This window comes from Dendrobates tinctorius, unplaced genomic scaffold (assembly GCF_039654945.1).
Source record: "Dendrobates tinctorius isolate UK_male_01 unplaced genomic scaffold, ASM3965494v1 ptg000062l, whole genome shotgun sequence".
In the NCBI taxonomy this organism is placed as follows: Eukaryota; Metazoa; Chordata; class Amphibia; order Anura; family Dendrobatidae; genus Dendrobates; species Dendrobates tinctorius.
The window spans coordinates 40,856,705-40,879,448 of NW_027361730.1; the positions used below are offsets into that span (position 1 = coordinate 40,856,705).

At 47.4% G+C, this 22,744-nt stretch overlaps 1 protein-coding gene across 1 annotated transcript in view; it reads right to left on the reverse strand.

Annotated features, from left to right (window-relative positions):
• The window catches only part of MAN2C1 (mannosidase alpha class 2C member 1), a 102,810-nt gene that overhangs the window by 39,052 nt on the left and 41,014 nt on the right, over positions 1-22,744 (reverse strand). Inside the window, exons 9-13 of the mRNA XM_073579596.1 lie at positions 10,205-10,297; positions 9,993-10,109; positions 7,854-7,949; positions 7,490-7,635; positions 6,584-6,707 (exon numbers count right to left, since the gene is read on the reverse strand). Coding sequence (XP_073435697.1) covers positions 6,584-6,707; positions 7,490-7,635; positions 7,854-7,949; positions 9,993-10,109; positions 10,205-10,297 — 576 coding nt within the window. The remainder of the gene's footprint in view (positions 1-6,583; positions 6,708-7,489; positions 7,636-7,853; positions 7,950-9,992; positions 10,110-10,204; positions 10,298-22,744) is intronic.

Genomic DNA, 22,744 nt, shown 5'->3' on the forward strand with positions numbered 1-22,744 from the left:
AAAGCTACTTTGAGGGACAGGTTTTTTATGGAAGCTGATAGAATAGGTTCGAATGGAGCTTCCGTCATGGCCGTGAGGACTAGATTCAAGTCCCATGGCATGAATCTATCCTTCACTACCGGCCTGGATCTTCCTGCTGCTTTAATGAATCTACTGATCCAGTAATTACCCGCGATGTTGCAGCTAAAGAGGGCCCCTAAGGCTGCTACTTGTACTTTAAGGGTACTAGTGGAAAGCCCCATGTCCAGACCTTTCTGAAGAAATTCTAAGATCTGATTTATAGGTGTTGAACCCCCAGCGACTATTCCCGAGCTGTGAAGGAATTTCTTCCAAATTCTAACATAGATCTTGGTAGTAATGGCCTTTCTACTTTTAAGAAGGGTATTAATTAAGTCTGGGGAGAAGCCTTTATCTTTTAAGAGTGCCCGCTCAAACTCCACGCCGTCAGATGTAGGCCAGCCACCTGAGGATGGAAGACTGGGCCCTGGGATAGGAGATCCGGGATGTCCGGAAGAACCCAAGGATCGGACACCGACATGTTCCTGAGGCAAGAAAACCAAGCCCTCCTGGGCCAAAATGGGGCGATGACTATAACCCTTGCTCTGTCTTTCCTGATCTTTCTCAACACCAAGGGTAGTAGCGATAGGGGAGGGAAGGCATATGCTAGCCTGAAGTCCCACTTTATCAGAAAGGCATCTACTGCCAGGGGGTTCTCTCTGGGATTTAGGGAGCAGAATAGTCTCAATTTTCTGTTTTCTTTGGTGGCGAAGAGGTCTTCCTCTGGCTGTCCCCACCTTTGCACAGGTGGAAGATCGAGATGTTTAGGGACCATTCTCCTTGCCTTAGCAGATTGCGGCTTAAGAAATCTGCCATAATGTTTTCTTTCCCTTTTATGTGTAGCGCTGTCAAAGATAGAAAATGCTGCTCTGCTAGTTGGAACAACCGTTCTGCCACATTCATCAGGGGTTTGGAACGAGTCCTGCCTTGGTGGTTGATATAAGCCACGGTGACCTGATTGTCGGAGAGCACTCGCACATGATGGCCCTGCAGATACATAAGTAGCTTCTTAGCTGCCTGTTCTACTGCTGTCAATTCTTTCAAATTAGATGACATATTTATCTGGTGCTGGTCCCATAGGCCCTGGACCACGACCTCACCCATATGAGCCCCCCAGCCGGAAGGGCTAGCATCCGTAGTGACTATGCGGGATACGTCGAATTCCCAGGGAACTCCTCTGGATAAATTATCCTTGTCCAGCCACCACTCTAGGGACTCCCTTGTGTTTCGGGACAAGGTTAGCTGGCCCTCTAAGTAACCTCCGAGGATTTTTTGATGCAGTAAAACCTCGCCCTGAAGTGTTCTTGAATGAAACTGGGCCCACTGCACCGCTGGGATACAGGAGGAAAGGGAACCCAGAAGGGACATGGCTTTCCTAAGGGACATGGTGGGGTTATTGGAAGCATTTAGGACCTGATAGTGTAAGCGAACAAGCTTCTCCGGAGGCAGACGGCATTCCTGTTACTCAGAATCTAGAATCAGGCCTAAAAACTGCTGGATTCTCATCGGCTGTAACCGAGATTTTTTGATATTCAGCAGCCATCCTAACCGCTCCAGGGCAGACATTGCCCTCTGTAGCTGTTCCGTACAATGTTTTGCCGTTTTTCCTATAATCAGGAAGTCATCTAAGTAGGGTACTACTAGAATGTCAGATTCACGTAGATGGGCCATAACTTCCGCTACTACTTTGGTAAATACCCGGGGAGCGACTGCCACCCCAAAGGGGAGGGCCGCATATTGGAAATGTTCAACTGACCCATTTAACTGAACCGCCACTCTGAGGAAGCGCTGATGAGCTGCATGAATGGGTATATGGTAGTAAGCATCTTTTAAATCCAACACCACCATAAAGCAGTTTTGAAACAATTTTATTGTTGAATTAATTGTTTCCATTTTAAACGGGCGTATAACCAAGAATTCATTAAGGGACTTAAGATTAATTATAGTCCTAAAGGAACTGTCTGGCTTGCGGACCAGGAACAGAGGGGAGTAGAAACCTTTCCCCCTTTCACCTTCTGGAACCACAGTTAGGACCTTCTTAAGGCAAAGATCATGAACCTCGGCCTCCAGGGCAGCTTGTTCTGATGTGGAGGACCTGATTGGGGTGACCCTAAATCGATCATGGGGAACCCGGGTGAATTCCAGTTGTAGACCCGTAGCTATCACCCCCCGTATCCAATTACTATCCGAAATCATGGACCAGGCTGGGTAGAAGGCAGCTAGTCTCCCCTCTACCGGGGCCTCTAGTCATTGGGGCGGCTTTTTAGTGTCCCGTGCTGGACCTTCCTGGCGCCCCCCTCCTCCGAACATGAAACCTGTACCTCTCCTTCTTTTGTCATCCCATCTGCCCTGATCTCTGGACGACCTTCTACGGAAATATCCTTTCCTGGTAAAGGGGCGTCTATAAGAAGGATTCGGGAGGCTCGGAAACTTCTTTTTATCATCCACGGCTTTCTCTAACAGTTCATCCAGGGCAGAGCCAAATAGATATTCCCCCTCGCAAGGATTGGAGCAGAGTCGTGACCTGGCCTGGATATCCCCTGGCCAGCATTTTAACCAGAGGGCCCTTCGAGCTGCGTTAGATAACACTGCGGATCTAGCCGCCATCCTTGCAGAGTCTGCTGAGGCATCAGCCAGGAAAGCAGCGGCACTCTGGATGATTGGTAGGGTTTTCCGAATGGATGCTCTTGAGGCTCCGTCTCTCAGATGGGAATCCAGTTGATCTAACCAGACCATCATGGATCTGGCTGTACAAGTGGCAGCTATCGCTGGTCTTAGGGCGCCTGCTGACATCTCCCATGTTCCCTTTAGAAAGGAATCCGCTTTTTTATCCAGCAGGTCTTTTAGGGAGGCCATGTCATCGAAATGGATGGAAGATTTTCTGGAGGCTTTGGCTACTGCCGCGTCCAGCTTAGGGGCCTTATCCCATCTGTTCACCACTGGGTCATCAAATGGGTACCTTCGTTTGAAGGCCGGTGGCAAGGAGCCTCTTTTTTCGGGTTTTTTCCACTCCCTATCTATTAAGCTCTGGACTTTATCATTTAAAGGGAAGGCCCTGCGCTTCCTGGGATCTAGACCTCCGAACATCACGTCTTGTGCCGAAAGTTCTGGTTTTGAGTCTGTTACTCCCATGGTGGACCTTATTGTTTTAACTAGTTTGTCCATCTGGTCTAACGGGAAGCAGAAACGGCTCGAGTCTTCATCCGAAGAAGACGAAGTGGAGGCCGGGGAATCCGAGGAGTCATTGTTTCTAGGAGCAACCGAGGACTCCGAACCTGAGAAGCTAACTTCTCTCCCCCTAGAAGAATCCCTTTTTGACAGGGCTTTCATTTCTGTCCTGATTATTTCTCTCAGGCTTGTGGTGAAATCCGGCGTTTCCTCCGCTACCTGTAAGGACGGGGGAGAATGTAAGGGCCTGTCAGTCTATCCCTGGCCCTCGTTCCCTTCCAACCGCTACCGTTTGTCGCACACATGGCTGACATAATCTTTTGGGGTGGCCGTCTGGCAAGGGGCAACTACAGAGGGCACATTCCCTGTGCTTCTGTTTTCCCGTAGCTTTCCTCCCCTGTGAAAAATACATAAGGGAACACTGCATCAGGGTACATTCACGAAGATCTCTTACCCATGCAGGTAAGGCAGGTACCGGATCCCGGAGGGAGGCAGGAGGGTCCTTTAGCCTGGAGGAACTTCCGCGGCTCTGTTCACTCGATCGTTTTTTCTTCTGCTGGCCACTCGCATGAGGCTTCGCCACGGCCTCCTTCTGTGGCCGCTCCTGTATCTCGTCCTGCTGCTCTATGGGGGCTTCTGTCGTATCCATCGCTGGGCCTTCAGAAGCACCCCCGCAGCGTTGCCTCCTGCCTTTTAAGGCCTCCCTGTACCCGGGTTAGCAGGGTTCTGGCATGGCACCTCCCCAGCATCCGCGACCCCCCCCGCATGCTCCGCCTCCCCCCCCTCGCCACGGGTACAGCGCGTCCCCCCGGACTGCTGCGCACACGTGGCGCACACTGGAAAGCCGGCCGGCACCCGACTTCCGGTTTCGGCATCCCCGGCTCCGCCCCTTCCGCCGCGTCACTTCCGCCGCGCGTCAGTGACCGCGGGAGCGCGCGGAACGGAGCCGGCAGGGCGCCCCCGGCTCCGGTGTGCCCGCCGCCCCCACATGCGCCCGTCTGCGCCCGACGACCGGGCGCGACCGCCGACCCGGACGCGGGAGGATGACCGGACCCCGGGGGGAGACTCAGGAGGGGGCATACGTACCTGGTGTGCGCACTTTTCGAGACGGCTGTCCACCGGACCCTATGCTCCACCTGCTCCAACCACAGCCGTGGCGACCTACCCGGCCCCACCGTGGTGCTTCCAGGGACCCCGAACTGGACCGAGGTAGGAGATCCCCCCGCTACCTGAGTCGGTCAGCCGGCCTGGGAATCCCTCGTCGACTCCATGCCGGACGATCTGTAGGGAGTCCTGTCCTCTAGGAACAGGAAACCAACTGATGCGTGGCAGAGGTGCCGCCCTTTTTGTATCTGTAGGTTTCCTGTTCCTAAAGGGCGGATCCCCTCTCTCAGGTGGTGCTGTCATGGACGACCGAATAAATACCCCCAAAACATAATAATGTTTCCACCTTCATGCTTGACAGTGGGGATGGTGTTCTTTGGGTCATAGGCAGCATTTCTCTTCCTCCAAACACGGCGAGTTGAGTTAATGCCAAATACCTCAATTTTTGTCTCATCTGATCACAGCACCTTCTCACAATCACTCACAGAATCATCCAGGTGTTCATTGGCAAATTTCAGATGGGCCTGCACATGTGCCTGGTTGAGCAGGGGGACCTTGCGGGCACTGCAGGATTTTAAACCTTTACAGCGCAACGTGTTACCAATGGTTTTCTTAGTGACTGGGTCCCAGCTGCCTTGAGATCATTAACAAGTTCCCCCTGTGTAGTTTTAGGCTGATCTCTCACCTTCCTCATGATCAAGGATACCCCACGAGGTGCCCCAGATTGATGTCGATTGACATTTTGTCTTTCTTCCATTTTCTTACTATTGCACCAACAGTTGCCTCCTTCTCACCCGATGTCTTACTTGTGATTTTGAACCCCATTACAGCTTTGTACAGGTCTATGATCTTGTCCCTGACATCCTTATAAAGCTCTTTGGACTTGCCCATGTTGTAGAGGTTAGAGTCTGACTGATTGTGTCTGTGGACAGGAGTCTTTTAAAGAGGTGACATTGTAAGACAGCTGTCTTTAATGCAGGTAATGAGTTGATTAGGAGCATCTAACTGGTTTGTAGGAGCCAGAACTCTTAAGTAGGGGAACAAATACTTATTTCTCACTGCAAAAATACAAATACATTTATATAATTTATACAATGCTATTTTATGGATTTTATTTTTGATATTCTATCTCTCAATGTTAAAATTAACCTACCCTTAAAATTATAGACTGTTCATGTCTTAGGCCTCTTTCACACTTCCGTTTTTGACCATCAGTCAAAATCCGCCAGTTTTTGAAAAAAACGGATCCGCCTTTTTTTTTGGCGGATCTGTTTTTTCCCCCATTGAGTTGCATTATCGGCGGATCTTGACGGATGGCCATCCGTTGGATCCGTTTTTTTGCGGATCCGCCAAAATGTTTGCGTCCGCTGGCATGCCTGGATGAACCCTGCAACTTTTTTTGGCTGCGGTTCCTTTAAAATTCTCATTCAACGGATCCGTCAAAAAAAAAAAACGGTCCGCTGGCATCCGTTTGCATCAGTTACAAACGGATCCGCTTTCCGCCATTTTGGCGGATTTTAACTGACAAGAAAAAACGGAAGTGTGAAAGAGGCCTTAGTCAGTGGGCAAACTTACAAAATCAGAAAGGGATCAAATACTTATTTCCCCCCACTGTAAGTGATGCATTAGTTACCAGCCAAGTAATACGTATGGTCATACAGCCATTCTGTGTAAGTCCATATAGGAACTAGAATAAATTCCTGCATAAGGCTACATGGAGTTCATGTCCGATTTATTTTTAACATGAGTTAAATGAGTATTCCCATCTCCAAGATCCTATCCCAATATGTAGTAAGTGTAATAAGAATATTACCAAATAAGCTACATTTAGAAATGTAGTATCATTCTCCTGATAAGCTATGCCGCTTACCCCATGTGCAGGGCAATGCAGTAGCTTAAATATCCATGGTTACAACAGTCACAATATGAGTGGTCGCAACCCTGGACACCTAAGCTATAGCAATGCCCTACACATGAGGTAAACATATATAATCAAGAGAACTATACTACATTTTTAATTGGAGCCATTTGCTAATATTATTACACCATCTGCTAGTATTGTTATTACACATACTACATATTGGGATAGGATCTTGGCAATGGAAATAGCCCTTTAACTCTTAAAAATAGAATAGCAAAAGGGTCTTTGCGCTTAATGTTAGTTTTATCCTGGGCAATTGATTTAGACCATTCTTGTAATAGTGATTGATCCTCATCTGAGGCTCGGCACATGTCCTACACATCCATCCGTTACCTGAGCCTGTGTAGTGTATGTGCCATTGTGCAGCTCCAGAAAGAGCTCTCCAACCCAAGTGCAGAGCTGAGAAGTGTCTGTCTCCAAAGCAGAAAAGAACCCGTCCGGGGTCGAAAATTGAACTCTGTTGTTGAAAACAAGAGAGACAGTGAAGAGACAAATAGTACAAAGTAATAGTGTATGCCTAATATTTCTGAGGAGCCCTTTCATATAAATTGAGGTCATAGAGTATGCATAGTACTTCTGAAGAGCATTTTCACATAGATAGAGGCCAGCTATCACATTACTAACCAGTGTATGGGTTTTTTTTACATGACTCTTGCATAAGTCAAAAGAAAAATCTAACAACCAGCACAAGGGTACACAGAATAATTTTTACCTGCTTAAAAATTAGGGTTAACAACCATAACCACAGGTCTATATCACAGGTTTCCCAACAAGAAGCTGATTGTGAAACATTGACATACAGAGAGATCAGTGGGCTGTGTAAAGATGAGCTTGGTGCTCCAGCAGTGCGGCACTTTTTGGATGGGCACTCCACCCTGATTAATAGGGAAACTCCCTAGTGAGGGACCACTTCTATAACATCCATATTTCCCCAACACATCATATGGGTAAGGGTTGTCTAAGCCAAATAACTCATCTGCCATCATGACTGGCATCTACATGAAAGGATTTTATCATTTTCAAGTTTCATTCACTGCTGATTATGTACAGCTGTAATCCTGTGTGTTATGTTCTACAAACATAGGCCTGCAAAAATCTATAATAATATCATGACGTATGAAGTCCAAGACACCAACCCAATACTACAGATTTGGAATAAGGTTGCAACAGAACATCTTTAGTTGTTTTTTTTGTTATAATTGTAGCTTGTAACTAGTAATTCTAGTGACATTCACGGACCTCGGCAAACTGTCTGTGTCTTTCATCCGTTCAAGTCTTCCCACCATCTTCTCGGTTGGACCTCCGCCACCATCACCATACCCATAGAGGACAATACCGCAGTTGACACGACCCTTGTCTCTGTTGTTCTTGACCGTTTTAAGCATCTGAAAAATCATACAATAAATGATCACACACACTTCTGATTTGCCAGACAAGGCAGAATGTAGAACGGGACAATAACAGAGCACCCCTGCTCCACTACCAATGGACTACAACCCAAGTGCTCAGATACAGTAGAGCCATGTCACCCACGAGGCTCACATAGGAGCAGGCGTACATACAAGTTGTTAAACTCAAGATAAATATAAATAAAAATATTGACCTCTTCCACTGTACCCTTCATCCCGTAAGAGTCCCCTGGAGGAAAATGAGCAAGGACACTTGATCCATCAATGCCAACCCAGTGAAACGTATGATGCTGCATGGAAATGAAGGATGAAAATAAAATTAAGGCTTATTCCCTGAAATATCTACAAACATAGGATTATATCCTAAATGCGATACTACACTTCCTATCATTTCTATGCGCATTCATTGTAAAGAAGCCTGATTACTAGCAGCATACAATTGCCTACCTTAGGCCTGTTTCACACTTCCGTTTTTGTGTCCGCCAAACGGATCCGTTTCCGTTTTTTTGACGGAAACTGATGCAAACGGATCCGTTTTTTTAAAAACGGATCCGTTTTTTTGACGGATCCGCGGTAACCGTAATGGAAGTCTATGGGACAAAAAAAACGGATCCTGCAAAAAATGGCGGATCCGTTTTTTTACGGAAAACAACGGATTTTGACGGATTTGAAAAAACGGAAGTGTGAAACAGGCCTTACGCCAATGGGAGGAAAGACACTAAATCGAGCAAATCCAAAGTGCAGGTGCATTACAATCTCATTCCTTTGTATAGTAGCATCCTTAAAGGGGTTGTCCGGGCTTTTCACATAATCTCAGTGCATATCTGGGCTGCAGAATGCTGACAATAAGTAATTTACCTTCTGTGGCCAGTTTGCAGCGTTTGCTAGATATCATCTCTTGCTTCTAAGAAAAACGTCCAGGGGTGTGTGTTCTGGCATTGAAATGAGAATTGGTTGTTTCCTCCTACTCTACTAAAAACCTGCCCTCTATAGCAACAACCCCAACCTCCATAGCAACAGGCCCTCCCCGACCACATGAACAAACCTAGCCCTCCTCACACAGTAACAAATCCTCCCCCTCTAGTAGCCCCAGTGCAGAGAGCAGGACCACCCAGCTGCTCCTCCCCCAGACACATGCTGAACAGTGATCTATGGAAAGTGAAACTATTGAGGAGGAAACGACAAGTTCTCATTTCAGTGCCAGAACACACCCCTCCTGGACGTTTTTCTTACAAGCAAGAGATGATATCTAGCAAACGCTGCAAACTGGCCACAGAAGGTAAATTACTTATTGTCAGCATTCTGCAGCCCAGATATGCACTGAGATAATGTGAAAAGCTCGGACAACCCCTTTAATCTCACATCCTTCAGAAACAAGGTTTTAATTGCGAGCTACGCCTAGTTTTCATTTCCCCATTCAAAGAGGTAGGCCATTAGTGATGAGGTTCATCCATATTTAGGTACACCTTGATGTGGTTGGATGTCTTTTGCTCTTTTTGATAAAAAATGCTAATGAAGTACCTTACGTTTTAAACGTTTACAGCAATACTGGAGTTCATGCTGGTCCGGACTGGGACTGAAATTCAGCCCTGGCATTTGCAATCACACAGGCCAATGTTGTCCCCATCTACAAGCACCAGATGGGGATATATTAAAAATATTACCCTGGATGGAGGAAAGCAAGATTTACTACAAGACCAATATTTCTAATGATACACGTGGCCTGCTGGGGTAAGTGACGGAGCCAGTGACTTTGTGCTCCATCACAACTGTTAATAGTATTGGTGTCTTGAGATCGCCGATTCATTTAACAATGTAGCAAACATGGAAGCCCTCGACCAGACAGGCCCTTCTGCATTTGCCAGTATTGCCAGATGGCCAGTCCGGTCCTGAGTTCATGTATTCATTAATTACAGTATGCTGATGCATAGTGTATGTATATGGTAGCTCAGAGCATCTCAGATCAAAAAGGTTATAAAGAATGTGGTTCCTAATAAGTCCTCCATGACATGCCAGTCAAATGTTATCTTATAACGGTTGTATCCATTTGTACTACCCTAGTCCATATGTCCTATTAGAAGACAGGAACATCAAATACAGGAATTTTGCTTCAGACAACCCTCCAATGCTCAGAGGAGCCCCTACAAAGCCCTTCCATCTTCTTCATGATTTACAGTGACAGCCATTTTAATAAGCACCATGGAAAGCAGTCTCTGCTCTAAAACCTGCTATGGTATAAACGCAATAGGAGCTGTAACAGTGCTATACACAATCCACTATCTAACAAATAGATGGAGAGACATAGTGCACACATTAGTCTCCAGCTGACTTACAGGAAAAGCATTAACCAGACTCCAACTTAATTTCTGAGTGAGGAAGCGATGGATCCCACATCCATTCATCAACTGCGGCAGCTGAGCAGAGTATCCGAATGTGTCCGGTAGCCAGAACTATGAGAAAGATGAGAATATAAAGTATATTATACCAGAAAAATAATACATTATAAGGCATTCATTTATTTAAATAATCTTGCTTCTCTATTCACCTCAGAGCACAAGTTTCCAAATTCTTCTTGAAAGAAGAGCTGACCCTGCAGGAACTGGCGCACCATAGACTCACCACTAGGAAGGTTGCCATCCTAAAAGAAGAAGTTACATGGAACTGTAAAGCCAAGGGAATATCTACTGCTTGACAATGGTAAAAACAGGATTTTTAGTTGCTTACCGTAAAATCAGTTTCTCTGAGCCTTCATTGGGGGACACAGAAACCATAAGTGTATGCTGCTGCCACTAGGAGGCTGACACTATGCAGAAAAAAATTTAGCTCCTCCTCCGCAGTGTACACCCCACCGACAGGAAGTAGGATGTTCAGTTAGTGAGAAAAGCAGTAGTAGAAGCAATCTGTAAACAATATAAAAAACACAAACACAAATCCTCACTAACAATATTATACAGTAAACCGAGCTGTTCAACTTGGGAGGGTTCTGTGTCCCCCAATGAAGGCTCAGAGAAACAGATTCTACGGTAAGCAACTAAAAATCCTGTTTTCTCTATCGCTTCATTGGGGGACACAGAAACCATGGGACGTCCCAAAGCAGTCCTCAAGGGGAGGGAACAGCAAATAACCTGCAAGGTCTTTTTTACCTCGATCGGCACTTGCTGAAGCTAGGCATGGGCTTTTAAAACCTTATGGACCTGTGGATGACACACCACCGCACTGCAAAGGTGCCCGGCGAAGGCCCCAAGAGTACAGTCAGGAGGACACACACTGTTCGGGCAGAGTGCGTCGTACTCAAGGAACGCAGTCCTTCCTGAGCCGGCAACCCTACTAATGCCGACCAGTTTCCTCGAACAGAACGCTAACCTGAAGGCCAGAGGAACTCTACACTTCAAGCCTGAGCTTGAGAAGTACTGTTGCCGTGGCCAAGTAGCCTGATGAGAGGGCGTCACAAAGGAAAAGTCCGAGGCGGATGAAGGAAAGGGAATTCAGAATGACGGAGAGTGGACCGTTGATCCACAGGAAGTGCACCACAGCTGCTACAGACTCTGTAAGACCCCAGAAGTGGTTGAGAGTCTGAAAGAGAAAGATACCAACTAAAAAGGGAAATGAACCAGTTTGTTTCCGAAGCAGACATTGCCAAAGCCGTGAAGAATTAGGACCTGGATAAGAGCTTCACTGAACAAGGAAAAAAAAAAAATCATGCGATTCACAGAATGTAAACGTTGAACGAAGAGATTTCCTTCCTGAAAAAAAATAAAGATGGACTCAAACCAAGATCCCCAAACGTCATGCTGAGGAAGAAGTACTGAAGAACAACGAGGCTGAGCCTGAGGAAGGGGGGAGCGCTTGTCCTTCCTGTGAGCTCTTAATAATTTGGCCTATTGAAGCCACACGGAAGGAACGGAAAGTTGGTAAGGGACCTCGTTGGGCATAATTTCGCTCGTGAAACAGAAAGCCAAATGGACCCGCAGATGGGAACAATTAGGCGAAAATCGATGTCTCCCTACAAGAAAAATTTTTGGACAGTAAGGACGGTCAAAACTTCCGACTGGTCTCCAGAAGGAATGCTCTGAGCAAGCTAGGCCACGCGTCTATAGAACTTCGCAACACGAGTGGGAGCTAAGGCAGGACACGCTATAGCGGCGGGTGCTTTGAAGGTTGACCCTGCTAACTACTGTGTGAATTTGGCGTTGGTATCCGTGAGGGATGAACGTCTGGGCGAGGAAAGACCGTAGCGGAAAACTTGGAACCGGAGGGTCTGTAGCCGCAGAAGTAGTCTAATTTGTGAAGCGCTCAGGAGAAAAAAAGGCTATACCAAGGCGCCCCCTTTGTTTGGAAATGGCTGAAGTCCGTTCCATGAGAATATGACAAGCCCTGAGAACAGGCTCTGAGAACCTGCTAAAGAACCAAACACTGAAAACATACTGAATGGAACCTGGGGATGACCTGGATCTCATCGCTGCGATGTAGGCACAGGTTGGCTATGAATAGACAACTGATTGCTCGATAGGCAGGTAGACTGAAGACTACTGGATGACCCTTCAGACTGAGATCAAGAGGAAGATAAACACAACATACATGGATGAGGGTGAAGGTGGGAAAAATTAGACCAGCTGGACGTATAAAACCGAATAGTCGAGCAAGGAAAGTCCACGGTTAAACATGAAGTATGTCAACTGAAAGAAAGTTGGCTCTAGGTAGATCAGATAGACCTTAGAAAGACAACTAGGCTGATGAAAGGAAGGCCAATCCTCATGACGATGTAAACTGCCGAATCCATCCTGGACCCTCTCGAGTAGGGAGGGGATTGCAGTGTGTAGAACCGCGTGCCTAAGCCAAAGACAACACACGCGCGAATAACACAGTGAAAAAAAATAAAAAATACAATTCTAGCTGAAATAAGAAACATGTTATTAACCAGACTCATCCTTAGATCCAAGACTGGAGGAGCTTTCTACCCTGGTCGATACTTGCGCAGAGTGAGATCCCACTCCTGTCTGAGGTGAGATACTTGTCCCGGTCAGACGTCACATCTGTGAGCTGACGGAGGCTTTATTCAGTGTCTGCAAGAAAGAATAGGCAAGTTCCGACAAATAAGGAGCTTAGGTATTGTGGTAGCTTGAAGATCCTTAGGACAAACTAGAACCTATAAACTACTATTCGACAAACCTTAATGATAGGCGTAACACACCGGGCAGTAAAGTTAGCCTGCAGACGGAACTGCAAACTGATCAGAAGGTGGGACAAAACTCTTCTGGAGTAACTCACATTTAGGGTCCAGATCAAGCCACAGTAAACCTCGACCAACCGTACCTCCTTCGTTTGGACATGGCAGCCTTTTACGTTTAGCTGTTAACAAACCACAGATGTTATTGACTATGAAATATGCAGCTAAAAGATGTCCTAGACTCACATGAAAGAGGCTTGAAATCGCAGCTGCAGTCCACTAGAGGTAAGGAATGCCGTCACCTCATCTCGAGTAGTGATTAGACGGGAGCTAGGCAAACGCTGCAAAGGACCCTGAGGAACGTGAGAGAGGGCGCTCCTGACTCATCTGACAATGGCACAGTAGAGCCGGGCCAGTGTAGTCAATGGACCTCGGGTACGGTTGAGTTACCGGAAAGATGGCGTAGAGGACTATCCAACTGTTCAATAGGGGATAGAATACTGCTGCAATAGGACGCGAGGAACCTGAATACGAGGGCGTCTGACTCGCCTGAATACGGTACTGAGCACCAGTACCACTGAATCAGTCAACCCCAGACACGTCTCCACAGTAATACGGCCATTTCCACCACTGTACCTGGTAGGTGTTGCGTCTGAAGCCTGAATGGCGGATCTAGTATAGCTGCAATGGGCTCTAAGTATCCTGTGAACAAATCAATGTGGAGAGAACCCGGAGAAGGATATAGGAGACAGCCGTTTGTGTTGCGGTGCGGTCGAGGCCTGGATACCTGACATTAGGCAGCATAACGGCTTCTGTGTTGCGGTCTGGATACCTGAAGACATTAGGTAGAATAACGGCTTCACGTGTAGTAAGGCCACTTTCACATTTGCAGTTAAGGCCGCAGCGACGGCCTGCGCACGGCGGCCGCTAAGCCCCGCCCCCTGCCGAGCCTGCTCCGGTAGCTCCGCCTACCGGCGCATGACGCTGCATGCGTCCTGCGTCCCCTATCTTTAGCACTGGGGATGCAGGCCGTGCACAGTATGCGTTTGGCGGCGCATGCGTCCTTTTGACGGTGCGCCGAGCGCAACCAAATTGCTACAGGTTGCGTTTGGCGCTGGTCGGCGCACCGTCAAAAGGACGCATGCGCCGCCAAACGCATACTGCGCACGGCCTACGTCCCCAGTGCTAAAGATAGGGGACACAGGACCCATGAAGCGTCATGTGCCGGTAGGCGGAGCAACCAGAGGAGGCGCAGCAGGGGGCAGGGCTTAGCGGCCGCCGTGCACAGGCCGTCGCTGCGGCCTTAAACGCAAATGTGAAAGTGGCCTAAGCCGTACCACGCAGTCTGTATTAAAGATCATTCTGACCAGTCAATTGTTTTGACAGTAGAACAGTAGGCCTGGAATCAGAGGGAGACTAAACTCTACTCTCTGTTGTGCGACAGGGTTCCAATTACTGGATCTGCGAGTTGTGGTCAGCTTCCTTATCCACTGAGCCACAGCAGAAAACTGTCGGGTCACACAGACTTGACTTCTATCCAGCTGGAAATCCAACCCAAACACTGCAGACGTGAAGGGACAGAAGCAGCTCATTATTCTGCTTAGAGCAGTGTGATGCCAGCGTCCGGAGGGAGGCTGCAGGAAAATGAAGGGCGAATGCTTGTGAGCAGGAGATATGGAAGCATTTGCTATGCCGAGGCTCCCGCATCATTATGTGTCGAGTCCTGCACCGCCGAGAAGGATCTACAGATCTGCGATAGCAGAAACCACAACCTCCGTGTGACAAAATCGGATCTCCAAGGCAAACGTGCAAGTGAAAACTTCTACCAGGCAAACGCCATATGGCAAGTTTTATCATGTCCAATGTACGTGGGCGGACGTAGAGTGGATCTGTCACAGAAGACAGCCGCAAGGGGTAAATATTACACCATCGACTGCATGGCGCTTGTGTGCTATGACATTGGACGTACTACTCCACTAGAGACTGAGCGGCAGAACCTTACTATTACGCCAGTGAATGGACGGCTGTAGGTTACATTGCACTAGGACTGCACGGCTCTAGAGTACTACCGGCTGTAAGTCACTATAACACCGTGACTACACGACGCCCAGGTACATTACGTTAGTGACTGTACGGCTCTGGAGCACTGTTGCGTTGGGGAACGCACGTTTCCAGAGCACCCTTACGCCAGTGACTACCCGGTCATATTGCTACTAATGATTGTGCAGCTGAGGAGTACTTATTACACTAATGACTGCGCTGCCTGCATGCGAGACTGCACCGCTAAAGCGCAATTCCCATCAGTCTCCATAGGAAGGGTGGATTCAATGCCCCATCACTGGACCTGCGGATAGTGTGGCCCTGCTTGATTTTACTATACGTGAAATATACTCCGCACCGTACCTGTTTAGGTCGAGCGGAGATTGGCAGGAAAAGGCTGGTCCTGCCAGGTGAAGGCACTAACAGGTCCCACGCTGGGAGCAAACGACTGCCCCTTAAGCAGTGCCGGAAGGTCGGGGGACTGAGAAAATGGAGGCAGCCTGAGGGGAGCAGGGCAGAAAAATGCGCACTTTCACTGGGAGGCCGAGGGCGGAGGAATGGGCGGAATTAACCGCACTGTTAGAAGGCCCAAGATGGCGCTGTCCAAAGACAATAGGCAGGCTAGGGGGAGTGGGCGGGGCTGTGCGCCATCTCAGGGGCGCATAACAGAGGGAGAGAGCGGTCGGCGGGCCCGAAATGGGCGAGAGAGAAGCCCGCCTGAGGATGAAGGTGGGGGGCGTGGCCGCGACGCCGAACAAGGCCCAAATTGAAGTCGGAGCCTGGAGTAAATGCGGCAGCCGCCGGGAACGTGGGGCGGCGCGGAGGCGTCGCTGTACCGCCGCGGCGACCGCTCCCAACATGGATCCCTGCATGAAGCCCGGCTGCAGAGATGAATAAGATAGGTGCAGCCGGGGGAAGAAGCCCTTAGTAAGAAAAGGCGCGGGGGGCGTGGCCTGGCAGGCAATATGAAAGGACTCAGGGTCTGATTCTCCCTCTGGTGCCTGGAGTAATCCGCAGCCCTGCTGACACCACTGATATCCTCGGCTGGACGATCAGATAGATAAGGGGGGAGACTACCTGCAGCTGCATTCTGAAGCCCTGGTGAGGAGCCATGACCCGCCGGAGACAGAAAGATGCAGGAAGGGGAGATGTACTTGGCTCACAAAATGGAGCTGAGGCCAGGAAGGAGGCGGAGAGAGCCAACACTGAATGTCAGAGACGTATGGAGGCTGCAGCTAAGCTGAAGAAGTTTGCTAGAACTGAGGAGGATTCCCTGCGATCTGGAGGTAAACAAGGGGAGGAGGAGAATGATTCAGAGGATTCCCTGGGAGAGATGGGGGAGGAAGAGGAGCAGCCGCAAAATGGAGGAGCTGTGGTGGGGGCAGGTGAGACCCAGAAGGCAGGGGAGGATCATGAGAATCCCACACTGAAGGACATATTTGCCGCGGTCTCCTTCTGTAAGAATGCCTTAACCACGCTGACACAGGAGGTTCTGGGAATTCAATCTGAAGTGGCTGGTTTAAAAAAAGATATGAAAAAAGCTGATACCAGAACAGAAGAGGTAGAAAAGAGAGTGGGGCAAGCAGAGGACCACATCACTAAACTCCAGAAAGCAGAAAAAAGATTCGCTCAGCAAATCTCTGAAATAGTGGGCAAAAATGATGATCTAGAGAATCGCTCTAGACGTAATAATATAAGGATTGTTGGCCTCCCGGAAAAATCAGAAGGGAGAAACCCCACAGAATTTATGGAAGAGTGGCTCAGGGAGAAATTTGGCACAGATACTCTGACCAACTTTTTTGCTGTGGAGCGTGCACACAGAGTTCCCATGCAGCCACAACCACCGGGTAGGGGACCACGCACTATGCTTGCTAAGCTTCTCCATTATAGGGATAGAGACATAATTTTAAGGAGGGCGAGAGAGATGGGGGATCTTGCCATGAATGGTGAAAAAGTAGCCATCTACCCAGACTTTTCTATTGCAGTCCAAAAACAGCATATGCAATTTGGAGGAGTGAAGAAGCGTCTTAGAGAGCTGGGAGTGCAGTACTCCATGATTTTACCAGCTAAACTAAGGGTGGTGGCGCTTGATAAAGTGCAATTTTTCATCGATCCAATAGAAGCTAACCAATGGATTGACATTAATGCGCATAAATTCCAGGGGAAGACATGAGCTGAAATTGATTGATTAGTCAAGAGGACTATGCCTGAGATTGTTGGCTGAGGACATATTACATCTTTCAGTGTCTCGCAAGGAATTCTTAACCGCTTTTTTCCTGTCGAAGAACTGATTTTTGGTAGGCTTCGGCCTTGTTCCTGGTTTTCCTGTTTTTTTTTTTGCCATCGGTTCTTTGGCCCTTTTATTATACGCCTCTTGATCTCCTGAATATGATCTTCTTTAGATCCACTGGCATATGGTTGAGATTGAGGCTTAGGCGGGGCGAGATGATTGAGATTTGGTGGTTGCCCAATGTTGGGCACAACGGGGGTGTCTATTGTTATAATTTCCAAAATTTGAATTGTATATATGTTTTATTATATTATTGATGATGTTTTACAATGGAATCTTCTATCCTGCACAACAGGACTGGGGGGGGGGGAGCTGGGAAGATAGTTGCTCTACGTATGCAATTAGATGAATGTAGAAGCATGGTGGTGGGGGAGGCGGGAGGAGAGGGGGGCCAGGGACCAGATTACCCAGCTCTCTTTGAGAGAATATGCACTAGGAAGGGGAGAAGAGGAGGGGACAGGAGGGGGGAGATGGGTGAAGGGGAGGGTGAGGGAGGAGAGATGGGTTCAGACAGCAAGGGGGAAAAGTGCATCGATTAATAATTCCAGTTATCAACACTATGGAAGGGGGGGAAAATAAAGGTACTAAGTTGGAATGTTAGGGGTTTATCTGACAAAACTAAGAGGGCAGCTATATTCAAATATATACAAGACCAGGGCCCATCGGTGGTATGCCTCCTGGAGACTCATCTTTTACCGGACACAACGAGACTCTTGAATAAGCGATGGATACAGAGGGCCTATCACTCTACTTTTTCTAGCTACGCAAGGGGGGTATCTGTGCTAATTCATACTTCAATACAATATGAGGAAAAAGAGGTGCATATTGACCCGGATGGGCAGTGTGTAGTCATCAAATGTAAATTATTTGGCCACCTTATGTGCATTGCCGCTATTTATATTCCACCCCCCTACTCGAGTACTAAGCTGAGGGAGACTTGGGAATTCTCAGGAAGAGGGGGAGTATTGCCTCTTTTGATAGTGGGTGACTATAATAATGTAATAGACTCTTATTGGGACAGGAATAGGAGGCCGTTGGGAGTATTGTGTGACACTATAACCCCTTTTGGCAATTTAGTTCGGGAAATGGGTTTGATGGACATTTGGAGGGTAAGAAATGACGGTAAACAGTGCTTCTCCTGCTATTCAGCTTCTTATAATACCCTATCTCGCATCGACATGGCATTAGCTAATGAGTTGATGAATGCAGTGGTAGGGGATGTGCAATACTTACCGAGAGTGATCTCGGACCACAGTCCCATCCTTGTGTCCATTAAAAGGGAGCGTTTGAGAGGGGGGGATAAGGGGAGAGTGGAAGTTACATCCGGCCTGGATACAACACATAAATATGCAGGGCATCATGCGGGAGATTGGGGAATTCTTTGTCCATAATGATGATAGTGCTCACCCTCTGGTGGTATGGAACGCCATGAAGGCATCTCTCCGGGGAATTCTATACAGGGATATATGTAGGAGAAAGACACAAACTAAGCGAGATGAGGTGGATAGTCTGGAAGCCCTAACTAAGGGTGGAAATAGAAATGGCACAGCACGCTACACCCGACACTCAACTGACACATGAAAGGGTCAATAGGTTACTACTAGATAAAGCAACTAAGAAGCAGGCTTTTCAGAAGATTAGATTCTACGAAGAAGGGGAAAAAGTTGGTCATCTATTGTCGGTTATAGCTGCAGCCCAGAGAGGCAGCTCATTTATACATAGTATGGATACTGCAAAGGGGACAAGGGTTACTGAGACTCCCGACATTCTGGAGGTCTTCGCAGGTTTTTACCAGAACCACTATTCATCGAGTAGAATGGGAGGGGAAGGGGGGGGCGGAGGCATTTCTAGGAGCAGAACTGCTTCCGACACTATCTATGGAAGATAGGGATAAGTTGGAGTCTCCTATCACAGTAGAGTTGGAGATGGCTCTGCATGGCATGACTAATGAGAGGGCCCCGGGAGCAGACGGTCTTCCTGAGGAAATATACAAACACCTAGAAGAAATTCTGCTACCCAAGCTATTAATAGTGTTTGAGGAGGCTATGAAAGAAGGGATTTTGCCTGCGTCTATGCGGGAGGCGGTGATAGTGGTGATTCCTAAGGACGGTAAGAATCCAGGAATTCCAGATTCATACAGGCCAATATCCTTGCTGACAGCTGATGTGAAAATACTGGCTAAAGTGCTGGCGGACCGACTAACTGCTGTTATTGATACATTGATCCATATGGATCAATCGGGGTTTATGCCCAGCAGATCAACAGCAGCCAATATACGGAGACTATATCTCAATCTGCAGTTGCCAGTCGATAACCCAGGTGGGAGGGTGAAAGCCTCACTTGATGCCCATAAAGCCTTTGACTCTGTAGAATGGTCATACCTGTGGAGAGTGCTGCATAGTATGGGCTTTGGTCCTCAATATACAGTGTGGATTCAGCTATTGTATACTCAACCCACAGCTAGAGTTAAGATTAATGGGGTAATGTCTGCGGGAATACAGCTGCATAGAGGAACGAGGCAAGGCTGTCCATTGTCACCGCTCCTGTTCGCTATTGCGATAGAGCCATTGGCGGCTGCTATTAGACGCAACAAGGCAATAAAGGGGTTTCAATATGGCGATTTGGAGGAAAAGGTGGCCCTGTATGCGGATGACCTTTTGTTATTCCTAGGGGACCCCTTGGCTTCATTGGATCATGCTGTGCAGACCATTGAGGGGTTCGGTGAGATCTCAGGACTGACCATAAATTGGTCTAAATCAAGCTTATTTAAAGAGGACAAGGAGGTGGTATGGACTCCGGAAGACATAGGGGCCAATAAACTACAATGTGTGGAAATGTTTAAATATTTGGGGATACAGGTTTCCCTACCGGTGACGGAGTTCCCTAATACTAATCTAGTACCCCTAATGGCAATTCTAAGAACTAAGGTGGACACTTAGAACAAATTACACTTGTCGGTGGTGGAAAGGATTAATCTACTTAAAATGGTTTTAATGCCCAAGCTTTTATATATATTACACAATTCCCCAATCTGGATACCGCAGAAAAGGTTCGGAGTGGTGAATTCACTTTTTAGGGCCTTGGTATGGTGTAAGAAACAACCTAGAATAAGGTTAGGAACCTTGCAAAGACCAAAGGATGAGGGGGGACTGGCACTACCAAATCCGGAACTGTATTTTTTAGCTGCCCAAAGTCAACATCTCAGAGGGTGGTCTAATCAAGAGAAGGCAGGCGTCATCAGAGGAGTGCTGGAATACGTACAAAATATAAGCCCGTTGATATTTGGCCTAGAGAATGGGAAGATGGGTGTAATGGGAGATGGGTGTCCCACTCTGCGACTCTTACAAGACCTGTGGAACAGACTAAAGAGGGTGAGAGGGGTGACTGGGTTGACTAGATTCACAGTTATATGGGATAATAATAACCTCCCAGAGATTCGGAAACTTGGGAGACCGGAATGCTGGAAACGTAGGGGGCTGACATTAATGTCTCAAATTATGGGTAACGGGGAGCTGAGACCGTTTGTGCAATTACAGAGTGAGTTTCAGTTGCCGGATTCTGAATGGCACCACTACTGTCAGGTACGGTATGCGATTACGGCTCAAAAACTTTCCAGAAACCTGCAGATACAATCTGACATAGTGTTGGACTATATATGTGGTGGTGCTGGACTTACGAAAGGGGTAATTTCTAACACCTACAAAGATATATTGCATACACATTTAATGGGGTTCCCACTTAAAGCAAGATCCAAATGGGAGGGAGAGACTGGGGTGATGACTGACGAGGTATGGGACAGCGTCCTAGAATATGTCCCCAAACTCACTGAGTGAACCAGCTAGGTTGTCCCATCTTTATGTGATCCATCGTGTGTACCGTACCCCCATTCTGATGTTTAAAATGGGGCTGAGGGACAACTCTGACTGTCCAAGATGTGGGGGGTCTGATGCCGGAATCCTTCATATGATGTGGACTTGTCCCAGGCTATCTGTGTTCTGGTTTAATGTCATTGACAGAATAGAAGGGGCTTACGGAAGTGTTATACCCAAAAACCCACTGGTCTGCATACTGTGATATGTGGAGGAAATTGAAATAGTTAATAGTGCAAAGCTTGCTATAGCCAGACTACTATATGTAGCAAGGAAGCTGATTGCGAGGAACTGGATCAGGAAAGAACCACCTTCTGGGAGAGAGTTTGTGAAACAGGTGTCTTGTATCATCCAGCTGGAGGAAAGAATATATGCTAAAAGAGGCAAATCTAAAACCTATGAGAGGTTGTGGAATCCCTGGTTACAATACGGTACAGTTAACTGATGGGAATGCGCTATATTTTACAATGCTGGTGTTGTAGATAAACCATTAATACCCGAACATAGGAACATTTCTGTTTTGTATGGTTTGATTGACAATATGGGTAAAGAGGATGACTAATGGTAAATTACGGTGCAAGAGGAATCTTATGGAGGAAAGAGTTATATATGCTGTCTACATGGGGGGGGATGAGAGGGGGGGGAATAGGGTTGTTCAATTTGTAAATCTATTGTTTGTGGAAGATTTACTGTATATTCTGTATTTTGAATTCTTATTAAAAATCTATTTGATTAAAAAAAAAAAAAAAAGAAAAGGCACGGGGAGAGGGGGGGAGCCAGCATGGAGGCTTTACACCTAAAGGGAGGCTGCCACAGGAAGCTAAATACTGATCTGTGATTCCTCGCCCTTTTCTGAAGAGGGAACCTGGGGAAAGAGAGGTACCTCATCGTCCAGGTGAAGTAAAGACGTCCGTGAATTTTCGTCGGACGTCCGCGCCTCCTGCAAACCGACAGGCTCTGGTGGGCGAGTGGGTGGGAGACGGGGGACCAAGACCATTCTGGATCGCCTGACACACATCCGTGTAAGGGGCTCTTGGTCCTGCTGAGGAGAGCTATGAGGATACGGGGTGGCAGTACACGCCGTACTCATAGTCTCTTTGTGGGACTACAAATGTGACTATTCACTCTGTATCCCTCCGGAAAACCTAAAAGGAAACGACGCACACTGAGGTAGATATGGGTCTAATGAAAGACCCGTGTCCACCTACTACTAAGCTAAACTGAACATCCTACTTCCTGTCGGTGGGGTGCACACTGCGGAGAAGGAGCTAACTTTTTTTCTGCATAGTGTCAGCCTCCTAGTGGCAGCAGCATACACCCATGGTTTCTGTGTCCCCCAATGAAGCGATAGAGAAAGGACACTTTTGTAGCACACATCAGGCATATAATAAGAGATGAGAGACATGGAGTATACATTAGGAGATTCTCTTAGAGAACCTGCTGAAAGCCATCCACCAATACGATGTGAATCGCCTAGCAGACATCATCCCACAATGAAAAGCTCTTCCACAGCTTGCAATAAAACCACCATTGAGTCACTTGCTTTCTTCTGCGGGAAAATTCATCTTTAGCAAATAAATACTAGGTTTTCTAATCAATATCTTTACTTGAATTCTTCCCTTCAAATTTAACAGGGCATCAACTGATGGAGGATTGGTAATTTCGACATTCCCGTATGTTTTCAACCATTGTGAAGAAAGCCTATGTCTCTGTTCACAC